The 25,810-nt window shown below is 43.2% G+C and overlaps 1 protein-coding gene across 1 annotated transcript in view; it reads right to left on the bottom strand.

Moving 5' to 3' along the window:
- Positions 1-367: 367 nt before the first annotated feature.
- rai14 (retinoic acid induced 14) overlaps positions 368-25,810 on the bottom strand; it is a 44,133-nt gene continuing 18,690 nt past the window's right edge. Inside the window, exons 4-18 of the mRNA XM_055874843.1 lie at positions 23,163-23,251; positions 22,530-22,594; positions 16,271-16,328; positions 15,349-15,419; positions 10,153-10,259; positions 9,612-9,799; positions 8,928-8,965; positions 8,127-8,213; positions 7,385-7,474; positions 7,043-7,196; positions 6,601-6,698; positions 4,856-6,391; positions 4,476-4,637; positions 3,452-3,517; positions 368-3,355 (exon numbers count right to left, since the gene is read on the bottom strand). Coding sequence (XP_055730818.1) covers positions 3,278-3,355; positions 3,452-3,517; positions 4,476-4,637; positions 4,856-6,391; positions 6,601-6,698; positions 7,043-7,196; positions 7,385-7,474; positions 8,127-8,213; positions 8,928-8,965; positions 9,612-9,799; positions 10,153-10,259; positions 15,349-15,419; positions 16,271-16,328; positions 22,530-22,594; positions 23,163-23,251 — 2,887 coding nt within the window. The 3' untranslated portion in view covers positions 368-3,277. The remainder of the gene's footprint in view (positions 3,356-3,451; positions 3,518-4,475; positions 4,638-4,855; positions 6,392-6,600; positions 6,699-7,042; positions 7,197-7,384; positions 7,475-8,126; positions 8,214-8,927; positions 8,966-9,611; positions 9,800-10,152; positions 10,260-15,348; positions 15,420-16,270; positions 16,329-22,529; positions 22,595-23,162; positions 23,252-25,810) is intronic.

Raw genomic sequence — 25,810 nt, 5'->3', positions numbered from 1 at the left:
TGTAAACGCAGTCTGCTGTTAGGCTAATAGAGATAAATCCTTATCTAATAGCCATTATACATATAACACAGACAGCCATGCCTGGGGAAACATGAGCCGCTTACCATTTCAACATCCATCTAATGCTCTACAACTTCTAAAAAGAAGTACGTTTTCCAGAGAACAAATTATGTCCACCTGCTTTACGTCACCAAAAGTGGTATGTGTGGAAATCAGAGCTAGTCATTCTTTATTGTTTGGCAGAATCCCCTCTGTCATCCTAATTGATTTTTGATTAGGGCCCTTGGGCTCTCTGGCAGGGGTTGAAATAAAAAGCAATCATCCCCACAGCCAATTGGATCAATACACACCATATTTATGAAAAAGGCAACGTCTTCACAATTTATTGAATTGGGTGAAAAACAACTGGCAAACAAACACATCAAAATCAGTTTCCATTACAAAAACGGTTGTAAAAACAACAGGAGACAAGGGGCATCTCATCCTTATCCCTTTCTAAATGTAAAACATTCAGCCAATGCTTATTAACCTCTGTCACAGAGAGGAGTCTTCTTTTTACCTTATTAACAAGAGTTGTTAGAGAAACTCATTGAGCGACGTGGGATATAAGGACAACTTTACTCCTGTCTTCATCATGTTCTACTATATTCTATTACTCCGCTGTAGTGGATCATCCTAAATCATTTCGCCTGTGTTTACACAGGGAGCCCAATACTGATATGTTGGTCTTTTGACCAATCAGATCAGATAGTTTGCCCATAATTGGGCAAAAGATCAGAATTGGGCTGCCTGTGTAAACACAGTGAGGAGCCCAAAGAGCAGAAATGTATGCTAAAACCAGAGTACAGCACTGTGATGGTATGTATATGTTCGGGTTATGTATATCATCCATAACTGGAGTCATCCTGCATATCCCGTCTGATGTAATTGCACATCACTGTGATCACTATGGGAGTGCACTGGGTTATACATGGCACAGTCAATGTAAGAGAGTGTTCAACCCACTAATATACTCAACTATTTCTCATTGGATGCATCTTCAGCATTGTTCCTTGTACCATTTTAGTGGTACAACTATAATGGTGCTTGTTTTCAAAAGAGATTCCATGGGCTATTGTAAAATACATGATTTGTAGAGGTCAACAGTGGCAGTGCAGGGATGAAATGGTGCAGTTCTTACTCTTACCAGGCCACAATGACACAGCACTTGCTTTAAAGTTAACACAGCACCAATGACACATTGGAGCCCTACTAATCTCGGACATCCAGAACAAAAATATTGCGTGTTTGCGTCAGATGATCGATTCATTTCTGGGAGGGAGACGTGTTAAAAAATGTACTAACTAACGAGACCACTAAGCTAGAAGAACTAGAGAAAGCGTCTAAAATGCCCGACCGTTGTTTTAAACGTAACCTACTCACGTTTGCATACGCCGATTCGTTGACCATCTATATTCGGGTTGCATCCGGTTTACTCAGCCCAACTCACTAGCACTCAGTGCACACAGGGAGCAGAGCCATTAGTGACGACATCATCATGTCATCCAAAAACATGACAGACATTGGATGAATAGAACATTTTTATATGTTCGGCTGTGAATGAAAATGTTTTAAAAAACGAATCTGCCCCAGCGACAATTATTTAAATAATTCAATGGTGATGACTTAAGTGTCTTTTTGGGACTTTTTAAATGTGATTTCTCTAAGGTATCGTCTATGTGAATTGTCTTTCTGGGCCGGGCATCAGTTAAGCTGCAGTACCGAAGAAAGACTGTAGGTGCAGTCGAAATCGTGCTTCTAGACCGGAACCCTGGCCTCTTGAACAAGACTAGCTAAGTCTCCACCCAAACGGGAAAAATCAGCCAGTATCGGGCAAGTCTATGGGCCGAATGTCCCCTTCCGAAAAATGAGAGCGCGCAGAATCGTGATTTGTCCAAATGATGAAGAATCTGCTTACCAGAACAAAGTTCCTCGTTGGTAACGCATCCCAGTCTGTCGACAGATGCTAGTACCATTATGTTACATGCATCTGTCCACCAGAGATTATAGCCCTACTTATAAGTAATGACCTTCGTGTTTTATGGTGTTTACTTTTTACTATACTATTCCTCCTCTACTGCTCATGTACAGTATGTGGATGAAGTGGATTGAATGAGGCTGAGCAACTTGCTCAACAGTCTAACAGACTCACATGCCGCCATACCAAGATACAGTATAGCAACACTGAAATAGGTGGTTGTTTCACCCCCCCCCCCCCTCAAAAAAACACAAAATATGACTACCTGCTACAGTTCTTACACTATAATGATATTACAAAACGAGGGAAAAAGATCAAGAATCAAGACAAGTCTGCCAGGCTTCAACACAGGAAGATCAGGCACATGGGACACAGAAACTAAGATGTCCCGGATGGGACAGGTAATCTGCTGAGGCAATATAGAGTTTGAATGGGAGTACAGCATGATGAAAGTGCATTAGTCACATGGGTATGTTCTGTCCTCAGAGAGACACACCCCAGAGATCTGATACCACCTCACCCTTCAAGTACTGGATAATTGCTCAATAAATATCAATGGGGGGTTACATTACTCAAAAGGTCAATTCTGTTCATAAAGTCATATTGATTTAAAAAGCCTCCAAGGGAATATGGTATAAATGAGGACAAAACCCCCAAATTGGCATTCACAGATCGCAGACACTAAAAAGGGCCTAGGTTATCACACAAAATATTGAATTCATACAAAACCCCCAAATTGGGTTGTTCAAAAATACAACTACCAAACTTCTTTGTTTTCATGTCATGAATGTATCTAGAAAAATCTTCCATACATTTGAAACTCTTCGTTTTCATAAAAGTTTTATGCTATTAGGAAAATATTGATAAAAGTGCCGAAAAAGCATTTTGCATGTGGTTGATTTAGGAAAAATTGCATGCAGAGGTCCCAAAAATTGGATTATATCATTATGTCATGAAAACCAGTGCTACAATTAAAAACTAATTGACAACAATACAAAACTAACACTGCTAGGTCAAAGACAGGATGCCATTCAAATCTAATGACAAGGAGTCTTCATATTGTAGCTCCCCTCTGAAATAGTTTGTAGACAAATAAAGAATCATTATCTTTGATTTTGATGGACGTGTGTGTTTGATTGACGGATGTGGCAGACGTGTGACAGGCCATGTAGGTAAGGAGACCAGCGTGTAAAGATGTCGTTTCCTTGTCTCCTCTCCAGCACTGGCAGTAGATAAACAGACTGCTCCATCTCAGACACTTCACTTGGCTTCTGTTGGCATCTTGCACATCCTCAGAATCTGCTTCAAGGCTTTCTGAACGTCCTCATCCATCTGACCCTATGAGGAATAAAGCAATGACGTAATACCATTAAAACCACACCTGCGCCATTTAATATGAAAATCACAGAGTACCCAGTATGCATAAAAACGTACCTGGACGGCGTATAGGAGATGCATCCTGTAGACGGACACTATCTCATGGTGCTGCCTCTTTGACTCCTATAGTAAAGAGATGCAGAAACAGGCTAGCGCGTTAACCAATTAGCTAGTGGAATATCATACATTAGCTATAAAAAACATGATGAAACTGCTCAGACTTACGAAATATAAGCAATAAACCAAAGACTGCACATTTTAGGCAAGCACTCAGCAGTGACAGAAACAGAAAACAGAAACTACAGTAGACATCCTTCGAAGATCAGCATCTACATGTCAAATGTCCTTCCTCAGAGCCATCTGATTTGCACAGTACATCCAGAGGAACAGAGTGGTCAATGACTAACGCCTTGATCACACCGACAGCGTTAATGCGCAAAAATAGTACGCAGCATCATCTGGATATGTGCGCAACAAAAGTTCCAACATTCGCCTTCTGCTACCATTTCTGTCAAGCCATCTACACATACAGTTTGATGTATATGTTTGATAAAGCCAACGTATACACCACCCAGAACGCACTGCAACTGCCTCTGCAACGTAATGCAAACGCAGCGTTCCGTTGGGAAGGAATGGACTTCTGGTGTACTAAAATACAATGACGCTGTCGGTGTGATCGAGGCGTAAGAAGCCGTGTGCAGCCTGTGACAAGCAGCAGCAGATGGTGAGATACAGGAGGATCCCGTTTGGCCTCCCAGCCCACACATTCCTGCGTCTCATTATGTCCTGGACCAGAGGAGGATGCCCTGGATCAGTACATTACATCTCTTGGCTCTAACACGGAGGCTAATCATGACAGTACAGAGATCTTCATTTTAACATTTCACCACATCATTCATCGCAATTCCGCTTCCAACTGTCTGGCAGTTGTTCCAGGAAAGTCCTTAGCCGAAGGGATTTGTGTAAACAGTGTATCCTGTCTTCTCTGACGCTATCGGAGTGCGGGTGAATGTAGTATACTGATTCATGGTTGAATGAGCCATATTAGCTATAGTGTGAAGGTGTATGACTCACGACTCACCCCTAGCTGGTACTGCAGCTGCTTGACTTGCTGCTGTAGGCTGTCCAACTGCTGCTGCTGCAGGGTCTGCTGTCTCTTTGCAGAGCCTGCGCTGTAGGACAGCTGGGATAGGCTATTTAAGGCATCCTTTAACTTCCCCACCTCTCTCGACAGGTCATCAATCTGAGACACAAACAACGCGGGGGATCAATACAAGGGTTTAGACGAAACTGATTGTCTATCATGGCCATAACAAATCAACATGTACTGAGGAAGCAAAATACAGGGATAGCTTTCTAAACTCAAAGTATTTTCTTTGCCAAACCAGAGAACTTTGCTATATTATTACTGGTGAACATTGTACTAAACACTCTACCAACAGACAGCTGTAACTTACAAACCTTCTTATTCTTCTCTCTCTCTGAGCTGACGTGTCCCTCCACCAGCTTCTTCAGCTGAGCTATGGCATCCTGGGCACCTCTGAGCTTGGTGCTCAGAGTGTGGTTCTCCTTCTCCCTGCTGACGGCCAGCTCCTGCAGGGCCTCCCTCTCGCTCCTCCCCTCCTTCAGCTCCTGCCACGCTGCAGCCGCCTCCAGAGCCACCTCATCCTGCTTCCTCAGGGCCCCCTGGAGGAGCTGCGTCAGATGGCCCACCTCAGTCTCCAGACCCCCTCTCATCTGCTCATGCTCCAGCCGTGATATAGAGTCGTCCGGTGTGTGGTCCTTCTCCACGGTCAGTCTGTTCTGTAGGGCGTCCACCTGCAGGGCCCTCTGGGACAGCTGTTGTCTCAGAGCGTCTGCCTGGTCCTCCAGGTCCTTGATGGCGCTGCCCAGAGAGGACACCACCTGGGTGTGGTCAGCTAACGCCACTGACCCCTGGGCAAGAGCATCAGCCTCCTGCTTCAGGAGGACAATCTCCTCCAGAGAGGCTGAGTACTTGCTCTGTGTGTCGGCTAACAATGCCTGCAGCTCCTCCACTCTGCTCCTCAGCATGTCCTGCTCTTTGACTGGGGAGAATACAGGGCTGCCAGGCTTAGACTTGACAGCCCGGGTCTCCTCCAGCTGGTTCCTGGTGGAGCTCAGTTCACTCTTGGCCTCGCTGTAGGACTTGGAGAGCTCCAGCAGGCGGCGCTGCAGCCCATCAATCACACTCCCCAGCTCACCCTTCATCTCCTCAAAGTCATTAGCTGCAGCCTCCACAGGGACCGTCCCCCTCAGGGCTTCCTGCAGCATCCTGATTTCCTCCTGTGCCTCCTTGAACCGGTCAACCAGCAAGCTCTTATCGTGATCAGAGCTGTGGTCTGCTGCCTTCAGCCTGGCCTCCAGCTCCCTGATCCGGCCTACATCCCTCTCCCTCTGCTGCCCTGACTGGGCCAGCTGGGACCTCAGCTCTTTCACTTCCTGCTCCAGAGAGCTTCTCAGTCTCTGGAGCTCCTGCTCTGCCAATTCCCTTCCTTCACCACCTCCTCTTTCAATCTGTGCCCTAAGGGCCAGCACCTCCTCTCTGGCCTGCTGGTGTTTCTCCTGTGTCTCCGTCAGCTTGGCCTGGAGCTCTGCTAGACTCTCAAGCAGCACCTTTCCCTCCCTTCCCGTCTCCTCATCCTGCTCAGGTATGAACCTGGCATGGAGCGTGCGGTTCTCCTTCTGCGTCTCCTGTAGTTTGGACTGGATGCTCCCTAGGGTCTCCCTCAGCAGCCTGATCTCCTCCTCGCCTCCCTCCTTCCCCCCCTCCTCACCCTCTTCCTCCTCCTGTCTCAGGGAGGTGCTGCTGAGCTCCAGGGCGGACCCTTCAGACATGTCCTCCTCGGTCCCCTGAGGCTGGATCAGGGCCTCGCTGGGGGACTCGTGGGTGGTGTGGTAGGAGGCGTTAGAGTTCATACTATCCGGACGGGACGAGTCCTCATGGCCACCCTCACCTCCCTGGGGAGACGGACGCTTCTACAGGGAGATGGAGAGATGAGATTAAGGAAAAATAAGTAAACACGGTTTAGTCGATTATTAGGATCTTAATGGATATTTCTTATGTAGAGTGACGAATTATAGTAAACAAAACACTGGTATTACTATTGACAGAGAAAAGGCCTATTATCACTATAATGGGATATCTACGCTCTTGGAATGACGAGTTGTTTCGTTTGACAGCTTACCTTGAGTATCTGGGCTAACTGCTGGTTCTCCAGAGACAGAGCAGTAATCTTTGCTTGTAGGGCCACTACTAGAGCTGAGTCTACCTTCCCACAGTCCTCTGCCTGTATCAACACAATTATACAGTTAACCTGCAATGGTTTGGACTACCAGGGAATATGTTAAGTTCTTGGGGCATCTCATGAGACTTCCATAACCTTCCATTAGTACATGTAGTAATATTAGTCAACAGTGTGGGTGACTGTGTGTGGTGTTGAGCTACAGCAGGACAGTGCCCTGGAGCAGACAGGATTCTCTACCTGAACATCCCCAGCCATTAAAAACCCAGCACAGCAGCTGTATAAATGGGTTCCAGAGAGATAGAAATGGGACAGAGAATGCTAGAGGCCTGGGATCAAAGCAGCTCAGGCAAGTGATATTAAAGGCCTGCGCTGTAGCTGTAACTCGCCTTGGGCCCCGGCTCCGTCTGGCTCATAGTCACAGTCTGGTCCACAATCTGCTTCAGATCCTCAATGGTCTCCAGCAGCATGCACTTCTCCCCCTGTAGCTTCTCCACCTCCTCCCTCAGAGACACGCTCTGCAACTCCTCCTCCTGAGACTGGGGGGGGGGGGGGGGACAGACGAGAGAGAGAGAGAGAGCGAGCAGTGAACAAAACCAACATAAACAAAAATATCGACACAGAACAAAAACATGACGGACAACAACCAAGATAATACTTTAGAGAAAAGAGCTATTCTTTTAAATGTAATAACTTCTAAGAAATGCTTGAGTGTAAGTGCTTGTACCTTATAATGAAATACTTTAGATCCAAAACTATTACTGGAGACCGGAGTTTCATTTGGGGTCATGTACGCGGGAGAGTTGGGGCTAGACATCTAGAAAGTTTGGAAACATAAAACATAATTACATTTCCCCCCGTTTATTCCTGCGTTCGGGAACTAGACATTTCAGTTACAGTTCTCCAGCAATAGTCAATACATACAATTACACTGAGACACACAGAATAACAACCCTAATGCACTGAATACAAAGAGCCCTTGAATGAAAGAAGTAGACAAGCAGGGTGAGGGTCCAAAACATTTAAGGACAACACTGGGAATCCAAACAGATACAAAGGTAAACACAGTAAAATTTTTACTGAAGACTGGAGTTTCAATTGGGGCCATGTATGCAAGAGAGTAAGGACTAGGCATCTAGAAAGTTGGAAAACACAAAACACTAATTACATTTCTTAAGTGTTCTGCTCTATAGACACAGTAATTACTACTGGGAATTCAAACAGACACACAACGAGGTAAACACATTTTACAACGTTCAAGAACTTCGTTCAGAGTCAAAGTAAAGCGTTACCTGACACAAACAGGGCTAAGGATCAATCAAAAGGGAAGCAGATACATAGATAGCCACACAGGCGGGAAACAAACAGGCCGAAAACAGACAGGCAGACTGACTGGCAGGCAGACTGACTGGCAGGCAGACTGACTGGCAGGCAGACTGACTGGCAGACAGAGAGAGACATGCCTTTACCTGCACAGGACTTATGGGAGGTGGAGGTGCTTTTCGTTTTTTGGGAGTTGTGCTTCGATCGCCGCCTAACCTAGCCACTTGATCATGCTGAGGTGTAAGTGAAGGAGTGGGAAGAAAGAAGAACAAAAACAGAAGAACGATCCCGCAGTGTTTAGTTAGGTTAGCTAGTGAAAAAGAAGAATCAAACATTTGGAGAACTTTTAAATCAAAGAGAAGGTATTTATCCAGGAGTAGCAAGGGCTTGGCGATTGATCTGTTTAGCTAAGGTGTTAGATTCATGCTCATACATTGTCCTGTTTTGGGGTGGCAGGTAGCCTAGTGGTTAGAGTGTTGGGCCAGTAACCGAAAGGTTGCTGGATCGAATCCCCGAGCTGACAAGGTAAAAATCTGTCGTTCTACCCCTGAACAAGGCAGTTAACCCACTGTTCCCTGGTAGGCCGTCATTGTAAATAAGAATTTGTTCTTAACTGACTTGCCTAGTTAAATGAAATACAAAAAAAATTAAATGCTTGAAGTGCATTTCAAAACGAGTTTCATTATGTAAAAAAAACATAAGGTTTAAAAAGAAAGCTTTCAGTCTCTTTCAAGATTAGATTAGGTTGTTTAATGATGATACTGTGGAAAGAGGTTGGTTTTGACTGTTTATTGTGTATTATTCCTTCTGATTAGACTAACAAGTGTAATTTATCACGTTCAAATCAAGTGAATGTGTGTAGGGTCAATGAGCAGGACAACTGGTTGCAGTTGTGAAGTTTGGAAGAAGATAGAAAGATTGCAGAAGCTGAAGTACCGGTAACTTACCTGAGGAGTTTGGGGGGACTTTGGAGACTTCGGGGTGTCTGTGAATGAGGAGAGAAGGGGGGAAAAAACAACATTCAAGGGACAGCCTGAAGATGGCAGTGTTGGGTCAATTCTGCATAACAGGCAAACTGAAAAGTTGCATTTCAAAGCTTGACCACAAAGAGGTCAATGATGTATCTGGGTAGATTATGGAGAAAAGGAAAGAAAAGCCCAACGTTTGTCTAATCAAAACATATTTCTTTCTATAAATTTACGCAATGCATCATGTTACAACCAACAGCTATTAACATCCGAAATCTTGAATGTAATAACTTCCATACACCTGAAAAGAATTAAGCCTTTAGAAGTTTGCTAGAGCAGCGACTCCCAACTCCAGTCCTCCAGTACCCCCAACAGCACACATTTGTGATGTAGCCGCGGAGAAAAACACATGATTCAACTCACTGAGGGCTTGATGACTAGTTGACACGTTGGAACATGTGTGCTTGTCCGGGGCTACAACAAAAATGTGTATTGTTGAGGGAACTGGAGGACTGGAGTTGGGAAACACTGTGCTTGAATTTCATAACTTCCACACACCTCAAATAGATTTGAAGGGAAATGAAGCCTGAAGGAGTCTGCTAGTCTCTGGTTAACTGCCTCATACAAGGCACGATCCAGTAATGAAGACAGTTCCTGTCTCACCTGAGTCGGAGTGGGCCTTGTGCAGCGCCGCAGTGAGGATGGCCTTGACTTCAATGCTGCCAGACATTTTGGCGTAGTGCAGGACGTCGTGACCCAAAGAGTCCACAGCCTGGAGGTCAGCTCCTCTCTGGACCAGAACCTCCACTACAGACACACTGCTGCTTTCACTGGCCAGCATCACCGCTGTCCTGTATCACACAGTCAGAAATAGTATCGTCATTGTCGTCATCACAATACTCATCATTAACATCATCATCCTCCTTCTCACCATCCTCACCCTCACCATCATCATTCTCATCTTCACCATCCTCATCCTCACCATTATCATCATCCTTACCATCATCATTCTCATCTTCACCATCCTCATCCTCACCATCCTCACCATCATCATTCTCATCTTCACCATCCTCACCCTCACCATTATCATCATCCTCACCATCAAGGCAGTATAAGGTAACGTGCTTGTAGACAACCCTGTAATGATGAAATGAAGTTATGAAGTGGAAGGCACGTGTGATCTGCCAGATGAGTCCTCCCCTACCTGCCGTTCTTATCACACGCGTTGACGTCGGCTCCCCAGTCCAGGAGGCTGCCGCACACCTCCGCCTGGGCGTGTCTGGCGGACAGCAGCAGGGGGCTGAGGCCATCCTGCAGGACCCACACATCATAGTTCACTCACAGTAACAGTATCCTGTGTAGACGGTCTGTTCAGATGCCTTGATCAGAGCAGGTGAACACAGAAGCACACATACTGTACCGAACTGACATACTGACATCACATACTGTACCGAACTGACATACTGACATCACATACTGTACCGAACTGACATACTGACATCACATACTGTACCGAACTGACATACTGACATCACATACTGTACCGAACTGACATACTGACATCACATACTGTACCGAACTGACATACTGACATCACATACTGTACCGAACTGACATACTGACATCACATACTGTACCGAACTGACATAGTGACATCACATACTGTACCGAACTGACATAGTGACATCACATACTGTACCGAACTGACATACTGACATCACATACTGTACCGAACTGACATAGTGACATCACATACTGTACCGAACTGACATTACATACTGTACCGAACTGACATACTGACATCACATACTGTACCGAACTGACATAGTGACATCACATACTGTACCGAACTGACATACTGACATCACATACTGTACCGAACTGACATACTGACATTACATACTGTACCGAACTGACATACTGACATCACATACTGTACCGAACTGACATACTGACATCACATACTGTACCGAACTGACATACTGACATCACATACTGTACTGTTAAAGGATCCACAACCTTGTTTCCCGGGAAAGGAAGAAGTGGGAGAAGTGATTGGAATGTAAGCGCTACAGTACATATTCAGCTGCTGCACACTAGAAGCATTGTTTGGTCTGCTGCAATGAAAACATACCAGACGCATAGCACAGAGAAAAACCAGCTGATTCGCTCATGTAGTCTATGACCACAATGCAATTCCTAAGAAGACAATTGGAGCTTTGATGAGTGGTAACAGGCTGGGCTACATCATTCAGCATCCTGCTAAAATAAAAGCATGACTTTATAGCTCCAACCTCCACTCAAACAAACCAGAGCAAAGGCCTTTTATTATATTATTTTGGCATGCGGAGTTAGCCATTCTCCCCCACAGCTCAGAGAGGGAAAAAGAGAAACTTTACTCTACCCCCCTCTCTCTCTCACACACATACACACACACACACACACAGACCCCTTCGTACACCCCTCCACACACAGCGTTCTCCGTCCCATGCACAGACAGTCCTCCTTATCAAATAATGTACACAACACAGCCAGCCACCCACATACGTTCCACATATTTTCTAAATTCCTTTCCTTATATCCTTTCTTTCCCAGGGTTTGGCTTGTCTTAATAATAAGGTTTAGGAAACTGACACCTCATCAAAAGCAGAGGCAGGCAATATCTACATGCGCAGCCTGTCTGCTTCACAGGACATTACACACACTGCCCTGGGCGTTGACTCTTAACACAATCAGGAGGATTTACACACTTAATTATTATGTGGATTATAATTCATGGCCATTTTTGTAGCGGTTGATACATTTTTCACAGGGGACAATCAAGTCAGAAATTTCTAAGTGGAAATTGCAAACTTTAGAAGCCTTTTTAAACCTCGAATTCACAACAAATGTTTTGTTTCCTGTGTTGCAGGAAATTCTCCTGCAAATTTCTGACTTGATTTTCCCGTGTGAAAAATGTATCAGCAGGAAATTCTCCTGCAACGCGGTGATCAAATTAAGATACTACATCTGTACCTTCAAAATCAACTCCAAAGTAACTGAATTACTTCTAACTTCTACCATACACTAAAACCAGGAGCCAGTTTAAAAATAATTTCACCATTTGCAACATACAATATACTTTCCCCAGAGATACACGTCACATACCATAACTAGTAGGTTGAGTGATTTCTCTGGTGATATTTACATTTCCAAGACCTTGTCTAGACGTAGACTACCAGCTCTGTCAAGGTGGTGAGGCTCCTGACAGCCAGGTGTGAGAAACCTGACAGTGACAGCTCTTATTCACCAAGAATGACCTTGGATGATACTCTCGTGTATAAAATGGAACCTTCCGAGTTGTTTAACATATCCGACGTTCAGACCACACTCTGGACAGTTAGACCATATTATTTGTCACTGGGGTGATTTCTGCTAAATAACATGGGAATCTTTTCAGACCATACTGTACAGTTTTAGTTAGTGTGTGTGTGTATGTCTATACAGGTGTAGGATCTTAAATTTGATAATCCTGTTGCAGGAGAACTTTCCAGCAATGCATGAAATGTAAAACTTGTAGGCTATTTGAGGTTTAAAAAGGCTTCGGACTGGATTTTCTCTTACAAAAATGTATCAACCCCTACAAAAAGGTCAATTTATTATAATCCGCATAATAATTCACATTTCCTGTTGCTGCAGGATTATTTTCCTGATGTAGCAAACTGGCTCCAATGAAGAGAGATCAGATAAACCTTGGTAGGAAAGAGGAATGAACCCTAGCCATTGAGTGTAGGTGTGACCAATACAACATTTGACACTTGAGGAATCTAAATGGGCTTCAGAGATGTGTCAGAGCTGCTTAGTGTTAAACGAACACACACCAGCAAGGGCAAAGCTATTATGTGGGTTTCTAAGGGCCTTATGTCATGTACTTACCAGCCGAAAGGCCTAACTTTCGTCTTGAAAACAGAACAAGACAAAAGTCCTGCTTTCCTCATCTCTGGCAGACAAAGCCCTGGCAGTCGCAGAGTGTGAATGTTGTCCAGAGTGTGAATGTTTTCATACCCCTCACAGTCTGGGGGCAAACAAGGGGATGAGAAATACGTGGACTGATCCTCATGCCTAAATAAAGCTACAGTATGGCATCTGTGGTTTAGGCCAGCAGAGCAGAGGCTGGCTGCCAGGGCCCAGGAGGCTAATGTAACAATCTAACATTAAAACCATGTGTAATCTCAGCACTCAGCACGGTGCACCACAGAAAGCTGTGGCTAAGGCTGTCTGGCCCGACACACAGAGATTGGAGGGTTAACCATGAAGGAGTGCCCAGGGTCCTAGCAAAGCCACATTGTTACAGCAATAATGTGTCCCACTGGCTATAGTTTCCCATATTTCTACTCCATTCGCTCCTGCATTTGAGAGGCCTGCGTGACTACAGTAAGTACCTCATCACCATCCTGTAATGGCATTGACATAGTTCTGTCTCTGTGTGTTTTATCGGTGTGTTGACATAAACATGGATTACAGCCAACCACACGGTAAACATTCACCCCTCAGCGACTGTGAATGTTCAAAAACCGCCAATCCCAGGAATTCTCTCTTTGTTACATCATTTTGGCAGCATTTACAGTATTTAAAGAAGATATATAGGCATGTGGCACGTCAAGTATTAACAAGTTGGCATGTTTTTTCCCAGCCCTTTCTGTTAGAAGAGAAGATGAATTAGATCCAGATGTGAGAGAGACCGGGATCCAGGTTCACCCTTCACTGTGAACCACGGCGATAGTGGTGTTGACCTACAGTAACACGGAGTAAGAGCCGGCGTTAGCTACAGCTCATCCCACTGAATGTGAAATGCAGCCAAATGAGGTACTTTGGCTTGACGTGTGCGCTGCTGATGACTGTCTCCATCACCTCCTTGTGAGGTCATACTCCGTGAACTTCACAAAACCTCTCAACAAGGATACATACCGCAGCATTGACTGCCTCCCGCGCCAGACTGTTTCTGAACAGCAGGCTCTGCCCACACACAGCTAATGTACCGCCGTTTAGATGGCATCAAAGCCCATTTGGATCGGATGGATAGCACTCCTCCATTACCCGCGATTGTCTCTGAGAGAGACTTTGATTGCTGCAATAGCTCTCTAACAGAAACACAACATAGCTATCTTGTGTGTTTATTATCCGGAAGATACAGACAGGATGACAGGCTCACAGTAATGAAGATGTGTCAACCAGGGTTTGAGTGGGGTGAGAAAGCGATGCACTTAAAAAACTCTGACTGGTGTGTGACTCCCTCCCTGGCCCTCCACAGCGCCCAGTTCCTTGGAGTGTATCAGTGTTCTGTGCTATTTCAGGATGAGGGAGGCTTGAGGAGAAGCCACAGCTGGATTGGAGAGGGTTGATATCTACACTGCAGCACAGCTCTTTTTTATAATATTTCCCCCATCAAAAGCTAACGTCTTTGATTGTGCCAAATTGATTCATTTGTTAACAAAAGAGTATCGTAATTCCTATCTTGTTTTAAGTATCACTTTCTCTCATGCGGCCAGCTGATGACAAATGCTCTATGTCAGCGTTATAGACTTGGCAAAGGTACAAGGAAATGCAGGATTTGAGAAACGTTTCAAACAATTAAGTATGAGGACAGCGGATGTAACTCAAACCCTCACTAAAGGAAGAGTATGCTTCTCTACGGCAGAGTTGAATCAGAGGTTCGGACTGTGCTCTATTGGATATTACTGAGACATACATTCTTAAACATGTATCCCGTGGTAAACTGGCAGTAAATTACTGGATCAGAAGGACTCTAAAAACACTACATAAATAAAAGCCCTCGCGGCTCTTTATACGACCCCTGTGCTGCAATTAACGTAATTGGAAGTAACATAGGGATTTTTATATGAGAGTGAGTATGTGTTGGGAGTGGGTTTGTCAGTGAAGCTGGCGGGAGGGAGACATCTTGTACAGCAGGGATGTGGCATCACGCCTCCCAAAGAGGAGGAGGAAAAACAACACCGAGCTGAAAGAAACCACAGACATGTAAAATGTCTCCATTGGAGACCACAAGCCCAGCTACCACGACACAAATACACAATGTATGCCTCCCACACACAGCGAACCCCCAACACACACACACCGTTAACGCCACAATAACACACCATCGACTCCACAAACACACACTTGCATGCTCAGCCGCACACACAGTCAGTCAGGGGATGTTAATTTGCTTGTCATTTGTTGAGGCACAGCAGAGACAGTACAGTGGGACTCTACTCCATGCAGCATTTATGCGGAACAGCCTTCTCTCAACCCACAGGGTAGTAATAATACTTCAGGCCTGGATATTTATTTAGTTGAAGATGATACAAACAATAACTTGAATGAGAAAACTGCACTGTATCTGATCGAATGGCATACGTACCGTGTCTTTGATGTTTACCGGACACTTGTTCTCACATAAGGTTTGGACAATCCCAATGCTTCCACTGGCAGCTGAGGGAGAAAAATAAGATAAATGGATTGATGAGCTCAAAATGCCCTGCCTACCATGGAGTTATGTACGGCACGAATACAAAACGCCACGGCAGGTTATTGACTAACTTTGAGAGCCGTATCAAAGCTCTCCCATAGGCCCCCGGCATGACTCCTCCTATAGCAGCTTGAATAGAACCCTACTGTGTCCAACATGGTGCAATTATCTTGCAGTCACCCATAGATGGACGTTGGAACCCTGGAGAAAAAAACCTGTCAGTAGAGTCTCTTACTATGCAATTGTCATGGCTCTTTTTACTGTAGTCTTTGATCCAAGCCCCCGCCCCCCAGATAAAAGCATCCTCTGCTGGCCGAAGCCTCTCTAAATGTATATGTTCTTTAGTAAAGTATGGTTCACCCCAGGCACTGAAACATTCCTGTCATATACTGTATAAGAAAACCCCCGAGGTATATTCTGGTCGTATAGCCGCGGCCGATTCTGTAATCATCAGCAGGACTTTGAGCTGAGGTACAGCATTGAGATGGATGGTGTCATGGATGAGTACAGGACCGTGACTGAAAGAGGGGAATTGAGATCAGGTGCTTAGATGATAGGCTATCTGCTGCTCTGCACCTAAGAAGAGGAATAATCAAGCCATTTTATCCTCCTAGGTTTGATGGTCTCAAGTAATATAATTAGATCTCAATCGATTTGTGATGAACACCACCATTTCAGTGTGAATCTTCAATGCCTAAGTTACAATTTTCCCAGAGCTGATGCCTAGGGATGTCCTATAGACATAAAGTGTCATACGTTCATGTAGGCATTATAGAGGCCTTCTGCATACAAGTTATTTCTAACCAAGTCTTACCTGCGTGATGAAGGGCTGTCTTCCCTGAGCTGTCCAGAGCATCCAACACACATTTACTCTGGTGGGAAAACACAGGCTTAGGTCAACATCTATATTACCATATTATTTTTCCATCACTGTTATGTTTGTCTTGAATAATTGGTCTGAGCCTTAAAAAGGGGAACCACGGCAAATTTCTGAATTTTGTCCAAGTGCCTAAACCTCTCTGCTTAGTGTTGGACTGTCTGTCAAAGTGTGCACCTCTCTCACTCAGGGGGAGCAAGGTAGAGCTAGAGCGAGAGCTACGTCACAAGGTTATGCGCCCCTCACTGAGCATTAGATAGAACTTTATGGAATACAGAAAATATACGGGGAAAGAAAATGTACGTTCCGTCACAGCGAACATACTAAATCTGGGAAGACCAATCGATTGTGCGATGCAACATAAACATTGTATATGATACATTTGGGTCACGGGTTCACAATTTGACATTTTCTGAGATCTCTGCCAAGCAAGCAGCAGCTCGTGCAACAACACGCGCACAAGAACTCCTCATAAAACACAACACTGTCACCGTCAGTTTTCAAAATACATCCGTCTTTACCACATCACCCAACACGCCTTTTATTATAGTCCTATAGTCACAAGCCATTTCTTTCTTTCAATGGCGTTCTCTTTAGCCTAAACCAAGCAGAGTCCCATGAGCAACACAACACACATAAACTTAAGCACTCGAGAAATATATACTGAAGCAAATTTCACCCACGTTTTAGATAAGAAAATATTCTCATACCTTATGGGGTAGCTAATCGAGCCTAGATTGGAGACAGAGATACTGAAAGTTTATGAAGACAAAAGCCAAGCGGACACCTGGAATGATTTCATTTGAATGGATGGTTGACATGACAAAAAGGTATGAGGATATGTTGCTATCGAAAAGTTGGGTCAAATGTTGGCTTCAGTATACATTTCTGGCGCACTAAACTTGAGTGTGTTGTTGTGTCGCACACGCATTTTCTACTTGGTTTACAGAGAAAGGGATTGAAAGAGAAATGGTCTGAAAATAGGACTATAATAAAAGGTGTGTTGTGTTATAAGGAAATCAGTCAATTCAAATACATTCATTAGGCCCTAATCTATGGATTTCACATGACTGGGCAGGAGCTCAGCCACTGGGGAGCCAGGCCCAGCCAATCAGAATGAGTTTTCCCCCACAAAAAAGGGCTTTTATTAAAGACAGAAATACTCAGTTTCATCAGCTGTTCTAAGTCAATCCCACTTGTGAAGAAGCCGGATGTGGAGATCCTGGACTGGCGTGGTTACACGTGGTCTGCAGTTGTGAGGCCAGTTGGAGGTACTGCCAAATTTTCAAAAATAAAGTTGGAGGCGGCTTATGGTAGAGAAATGAACATTCAATTCTCTGGCAACAGCTCTGGTGGACATTCCTGCAGTCAGCATGCCAATTGCACTCTCCCTCAAAACTTGAGACATCTGTGGTATTGTGTTGTGTGACAAACCTGCACATTTTAGATTGGCCTTTTATTATCCCCAGCAAAAGTTGCACCTGTGTAATGATCATGCTGTTTAATTTAGCTTCTTGATATGCCACACCTGTCAGGTGGATGGATTATCATGGCAAAGGAGAAATGCTCAGTAACAAATTTGTGCACAAAATTTGAGAGAAATATACTTTGTGCGTATAAACATTTTCTGGGATATTTTATTTCAGCTGGTGAAACATGGGACCAACACATCACATGTTGTGTTTATATTTTTGTTCAGTATATTTTGAAAACGGTCAGCGACAGTGTTGTGTTTATGAGAAGTTCCCTCATGGGTGTGTTGTTGCATGTGCAGTAAGCCCACTATTGGCTGCTGTTTCCTGCTTGCTCGGCTGAGATGTCAGAAAAGGTCAAATTGTGAACCTGTGACCACAAAGTTCTATCTAGCGCTAGGTGAGGGGCGCATAACCTTGTGACGTAGCTCTCGCTCTACCTCGCTCTCCTTGAGTGAAAGAGATGCACACTTTGACAGACAATCCCACACTAAGCCGGAGAGCTTTAGGCACCGTTATAAGCCATTTTTTAGACACATTTTCATTTGGAATTAATGGGAGGGCCTTTGCATCAGGTTTCCGACAGTGTGTCAAGTCAATCTGTACGGGCAAGTGGTTCAGCTGGCCATTCAAGTGACAGGCATTACCAGAGAGAGGGAAGGATATGTATTAAATCTGACTTCAGCTTCCCAACTATTTAGAAAATGGTCTCAATCTAGCGGAGACACTTAAAATGAACCCACTGAAAATAGTTCCCTCAGTTGTTGATAGGCTACATATCGATCACAAAAACAGCTTTAGTACAGAATTGCTACACTGAAGCTTTGAATTCAGCTGGTAAAAAACAAATATAAGAAGGACTGATATTAGCATTAAGTAGATGATGTACATACAGATATACTCACAGCAGAGTTCATTTTGGCAGCTATTTTAGATTTAGTTTTAGTCTTCGTCACATTTTAGTAATTACATCCATTGTTAGTTTCAGTTATCAGTCGACTAAAACTATTTTAGTCTAGTTGTAGTCACAGCCATTTTAGTCACATAATAGTCAGTGCATTTCTTTCTTCTATTAAATAATTAATATTTAGGCTACCTCCAACTTCCATCATGTGCACATTCAGATAGCCTTGTCCAACTACACTTACTATCTCCTCGTATAACTTAGCTGGCAACATTGATATTGTGGCAGAGTGTAACCAAAGGCAGACATAATTAATCATACAGTGCATTCGGAAAGTATTCAGACCCCTTGACTTTCCCCCCCATTTTGTTACGTTACAGCCTTATTCTAAAATACAAAAGAAATCCCCAATCTACACTCAATAAAACAGTTTTATAGAATTTTTTGCAAATTTATATAAAAAAAAAAAAAAAACAGAAATACCTTATTTACATAAGTATTCAGACCCTTTACTATGAGACTCGAAATTGAGGTCAGGTGCATCCTGTTGCCAACTTGATTGGAGTCGACCTGTGGCAAATCCAATTGCTTGGACATGGTTTGGAAAGGCACACACCTGTCTATATAAGGTCCCAAAGTTGACAGTGCATGTCAGAGCAGAAACCAAGCCATGAGGTTGAAGGAATTGTGTCGAGGAACAGATGTGGGGATGGGTACCAAAAAAATTCCTGCAGCATTGAAGGTCCCCAAGAACACAGTGGCCTCCATCATTCTTAAATTGAACAAGTTTGGAACCACCAAGACTCTTCCTAGAGCTGGATGCCTGGCCAAACTGAGCAATGAGGGGAGAAGGTCCTTGGTCAGGGAGGTGACCAAGAACCCAATGGTCACTCTGACAGAGCTCCGGAGTTCCTCTGTGGAGATGGAAGAACCTTCCAGAAGGACAACCATCTCTGCAGCACTCCACCAATCAGGCCTTTATGGTAGAGTGGCCAGGTGAAAGACACTCCTCAATAAAAGGCACATGACAGCCCGCTTGGAGTTTGCCAAAAGGCAGCTAAAGGACTAAGACCATGAGAAACAAGATTCTCTGGTCTGATGAAACCAAGATTGAACTCTTTGGCCTGAATGCAAAGCGTCACGTCTGTAGGAAACCTGGCACCATCCCCATGGTGAAGCATGGTGGTGGCAGCATCATACTGTGGGGATGTTTTTCAGCGGCAGGGACTGGGAGACTAGTCAGGATCGAGGGAAAGATGAACGGAGCAAAGTACAGAGAGATCCTTGATGAAAACTTACTCCAGAGCGCTCAGAACCTCAGACTGGGGCGAAGGTTCCCCTTCCAACAGGCCAACGACCCTAAGCACACAGCCAAGGCAACGCAGGAGTGGCTTCATCACAAGTCTCTGAATATCCCTGAGTGCCCCAGTCAGAGCCCGGACTTGAACCCGATCAAACATCCCTGGAGAGACCTGAAAAAAGCTGTGCAGTGACGCTCCCCATCCAACCTGACAGAGCTTGAGAGAATCTGGAGAGAAGAATGGGGAAAACTCCACAAATAAAGGTGTGCCAAGCTTGTAGCATCATGTCCAAGAAGACTTGAAGCTGTAATCGCTGACGAAGGTGCTTCAACAAAGGGTTGAGTAAAAGGTCTGAATACTTATGTAAATTTGCAAACATTTCTAAAAACGCTTTGTCATTATGGGATATTGTATGTAGATTGATGAGGGGAAAAAACAATTTAATCCATTTTAGAATAAGGCTGTAAAGTAACAAAATGTTGAAAAATTCAAGGGGTCTGAATACTTTCCGAATGCCTTGGCTACAGGTTAAACAATTTACAGCTCAGATTTTCTCCCCATCATGGGCTCCTGAGTGGCGCAGCAGTCTAAGGTTTCCTTGCAAATGGGAGAATTTGAGCTTTACAAGAATGCCAAAAGTATTACTGCACTCCTAATATTCAACAAATAGCATTCGTTTTTCGCTATAGGAAAAAAGCTAACTCAAATAGCATTTGCGGACCATGGTGTAAGAGTGGCAACACAGACTAGAGAAAAACAGAGCACATGGGAAAATAGAGCTTCTGATGTAATCAAGGCAAAAATAGCCTACATTAAAGTAAGAGAGAGAGTAAACATTGTTTCTAGTTGAGGTTAGTTACAAGTCAAGTGTGCTGGCTTCGCATCAGTTCAAAAGTGTGACTGAAGTGACAGCTTGGGAGCTGTGTGGGAGAGCGGGGCAGATCAGTTCAATCAGACCACACAACTGAAAGATGTCAACTCTGCCAATGAGAGGATTGCATGAAATATTCTGCTGCATGCTTAGATTTGGACAAAACAGATAAAAAGCATCTTCATGCCAAATTAAAATGTCCATTAGTCTCACATGGAATTCTCCTCACATTTTTGAAGACTAAAATGAAAAGTAATTTGTAATAGTTATAGCTTTTTCCCAGGGCATCTAGTCTCGTTATTGTCATAGTTTTAGTCAGGAAAAATAGCTTGTTTTGCAGAGTATTTTTCATGATAGTTATTGTTGATGAAATTAACATGGACTCGCAGATCATATTACAGTAAGAGTCAGCCATTCTGATTAATGGCCAAGTATTGTCTTGTATGCACACTGTGGTGTAGACTTGATTCTGACAGCTTCATAAAATCATATTTTACGTACACAATTATGACATGTTAAACTGCTTCAGGATCGGATCCCTTTTTTTCAATTATCGCCTAAAATGACATACCCAAATCTAACAGCCTGTAGCTCAAGACCTGAAGCAAGGATATGCATATTCTTGATACCATTTAAAAGGAAACACTGAAGTTTATGGAAAGGTGAAATTAATGTAGGAGAATATAACACATTAGATCTGGTAAAAGATAGTACCATCATCTTTGAAATGCAAGAGAAAGGCCATAATGTATTATTCCAGCCCAGGCACAATTTATATTTTGGCCACTAGATGACAGCAGTGTATATGCAAAGTTTTAGACTGATCCAATGAACAATTGCATATCTGTCAAAATGTTGTATCAAGACTGCCCAAATGTGCCTAATTGATTTATTAATACATCTTCATAATTGTGCACTCTCCTCAAACAATAGCATGGTATTCCTTCACTGTAACAGCTACTGTAAATTGGACAGTACAGTTAGATTAACAGGAATATAAACGTTCTGCCCATATCAGATATGTCTATGTCCTGGGAATTGTTTTTGTTACTTACAACCTCATGCTAATCACATTAGCCTACGTTTGCTCAACCGTCCCGCGGGGATGACACCGATCCCATAGAGGTTAAAAATACTGACTAACAACAGTTCGTGCACACAGAAATCCCTGAACTACAACAGGACTTGAACAAGCTATCCACTGTACTTGCTGATTTCCACAAGCTCCTGCAGATGCATTAACAGACGTTTATTGTGTGGGCGTACGCATGGCTGATCTGAGGTCATATCATAGTTGTGTGAAGGATAGAGAGGAGGCCATGGGTTAGGTCAGCAGATGCACTAGGACAGACCTAAGAACCACCGGACAGAACACAACCAGATATGACACACCTCTCAACCACAAGACATTACAGTCAGTCAGTGAACCCATCTTTACAATGGTCAGAGAGACACTTTAAAAAAAAATTGGGATTCAACGAAAAGCACAACTGTTTTAGCTCGCTTGCATACAAATGACCCACACATAAGGGTGATAATGATGAACTACCGGAGAACATATGAATGGCTTCATCCGATACAGCCAGTGAGTGAGTTGTCGGTCAACATTTACGTTTGCAGTTTCATTCATTCGGTAGCTCCATCTTACCTGTATAAGCTTTTTGGCACACTCCTGATGGTTGTTTTTGGCAGCGAGGTGTAAAGCACTAAAACCTGAGGGGGAAAAAAAATACATCCAGGTGAGATATCTTCTGTTGCAGATTCAGTTTAATTCAACGCCCTGCTGGTCTCAAGTCTATATCTGTAACCATTAGCAGTAAAATCATACTTGAGAAAAGTTTCTGGGCAGATTAGGTCTATAGGTGAATGTTCTCCTACATTATGTTCAGGAGATATTCACATGTTATGTAAGTAGCTCTGCCTAGAATGATTCATCTGGATCTTTGGGCAGGCACAGTACAACAAGGTATGTCAGTGGTTCCAATTCAGCCGTGTGTGTGGGTTTTTTTGGACCGCAAGAATCCCAAACAGATATAGTATTTGACAAAAACTGAATCATTTCAAACCTTGATTACATTGGGATACGATCACATATACCTCTATTTATGCATGGGAATACTTGGGAACATATGTTAAATCACTTCAAAATGATTTCCTGGTGATTAGACAGTCTTTTATGTCCAACAACGGAAATTATTTACAAAAAAACATTGCTCAGAAAACTCAAGGTGGCAAATAAAAATCACCTATTGGGGAACTCTGAGGAATGCAGTCCACTAACCTGAGGTGTCTATGACTGATGTGTCCACTCCATGGGCCAGGATGACTGCCAGACAATCAGTTTGACCACGGGTGGCAGCCACATGGAGACTGTATGAGGAGAGACAGGACATCAAGATGATCAGTATAACACAATGGAATGTTACAGTGGAGATTACACATGTCATTGGAGGAATAAACAGAAAATACAGCAATCAATTGTGAAGAAAAGAAATACTACAATTCCCTACACAAAAAGCAAACAAAGGTCAACAACACTAGAATTCAATCTTCACCAATGTGATCTGTCAATATGACTTTCACTGGCCAGATCTGCTTCTTCAAGTTGGAAACATCAAGAGAAGGTTAAGTGGCGAGGTGACTTTTGAATTCGGTGCTACGGAATGTGGTGTTAGAACAGGGTGAGTGCATTGCTGTGGATCAATGAGCTCTGCTCTAGGCCATCAAGCAGACTCAGAGCTAACACACACACACACACACACACACACACACACACACACACACACAGCCGCATGGCCTCTAGCTCCATTCAACTCAAGAACACGACAACAGAGAGCAATTACCACTGCTATAGAGGATGTCTTCCTCAAAACTATGAAAGATAAATGTAGAAAAAGGAAAGCGCAGAGCAGGTTCCAGATTCCAAACATTCTGGTGTACTTCTTCAGAATGGCTTTGACTGATCCAAGGACGAGAGAAATATTGAAGTAGTCAGACTGAGTAATCATCCAAGTGTGTTTGCACCTGTTAATAAATCAGTTCTGCTGTGAAAAGTTGTGATTTTAATTGGAAGAGATAACGAGACCATTTCTTTCACATAGTTTTTTTGGAAGAACACATTTTTTGTAATGAACATGGATGATCTAATATTGGAACATTTAGATAAGCAAGTGTTTAGATAAGTTAAGTGTCTAGAATATTTAATAGAGCTTACGCAATGTATCTGCTGAAATGAATTACCAACAGAATGGAAAGGCATTAATCAAACACACTTGCCTGACTAATATGTTTGATATGCCTGGCACAGCCTGATATGTCCGTTTCATTTTTAAATAATGTTTAATTAAGCATTCTCCAACAGCTTCCACAGTCAGCCCACATTTCAACACCAATTACACTTCCTCGGGACATCAATTGCAAGGTCAATAAATTTTTATTCATTCATGATAACAAGTACAAGTGGAAGGGCACAATTTAACTCCTAGAAAACGATATTATCAATATTAATTTAAGACAATGATTTGCAATTACTCGTCATGTAATGAACTGAATTAGTTGCATTTTCCTAATGAATCAGGCTACATAGGACACACACACAAACGGAGTTATTACGTGATTATCTGTGTGTGTGTGTGTGTGTGTGTTTTGCAATAATAATAATAATAATAATAATGAGAGATGTCGTGCTTTCAGACACCAGCAGTTTCCACCCATTACACACAAATTAGAAGTCTCCATGGCGACACTGGCTGTTTGGGTATGCCATGCCAGTCAGTGTGTGTCCTTCTGGGAAACCTTGGAAGGTCAGATACGTAAACAATGGTGGTCTTTGTATGAGTGACATTAAAAACACCTATGTAGCCTGATAGTTACATATCGCAATATTCTTTTTGGACGATATTATATAGACATTTGATTCCAAGTATTGATTTGTAATATATATATTTAGTCATTTACTTTGAGGGAGATTTGCACACACCAGCCAGCCACACAATTAGGGCTGGGAATTGCCAGGGACCTCACGATACGATATTATCACGGTACTTATTTGCCGATACGATATGTATTGCGATTCTCACGATTCTATATGTATTACGAATCGGAAACGGATTTTATTGCGATTTGATGTTCCAAAAATATTGCTCACTGTATATCTGCTGCAGAGAGACAAGAGAAAGAATGAGTTTTGATCAGTCCTGGAAATAAAAGGGCTGAAAACATGTTGGCTCACTATTTAAAAGGAAGATGGAGAACAAGCTATAGAATGAAAACTACCATAGTTTTGGCGCAGGTACAGCCGAATACAGAAACAAAATACATATATTTAGGTCAGTGGTGTTATCTTTCACTGGTCTCTGGTGGTGGTGCTCTGTCTACAACTGTCAGAAAGAGGTCAAACATTAACACTGTCCCTCTGCATTATCTGGTCCAGCTAGGAAGTGGGAGCATGCCTGTCAAGTCCATTCAGAGCCTATAGAAATCAGGACAATATCAGGACACAATCACGCTTTGTGGTATTTGGGAGATTGTTAAACACAAAGGAGACCATGCCCTACACTATACAATTGGAATTATATTATGTTCAATAGGCTATCAATGAAAGGCCATAGATTCTCACAGGTTTGTACACATGAAAAGAGAGAAGGGCACAGGAATGCCTTTGCCAAAACAGTGCGTGGGGTGCATTTTATTAATCATTAGCTCACCAATTGAATCATTTCCCCATCATGAGTAACAAAAAATGCCATTTAGACTTTAGCACATATTCATTATGGAATAGTAGGAAGGGCAAAGCTAAACAGATAGACAAAAGGAGGAAGAAAGGAGATATATGATGGCAGTGACGCTCGTACAGATATAATTACATCTCTATGGTGCTATACTTAGCAACTCATTGTCAGGGTGCAGATAATTCAGAACCAGTGATTT

This window comes from Salvelinus fontinalis, chromosome 21, assembly GCF_029448725.1.
Source record: "Salvelinus fontinalis isolate EN_2023a chromosome 21, ASM2944872v1, whole genome shotgun sequence".
In the NCBI taxonomy this organism is placed as follows: Eukaryota; Metazoa; Chordata; class Actinopteri; order Salmoniformes; family Salmonidae; genus Salvelinus; species Salvelinus fontinalis.
The sequence above is the reverse complement of the archived record's forward strand: the minus strand, read 5'-3'. Positions and strand labels throughout refer to the sequence as shown.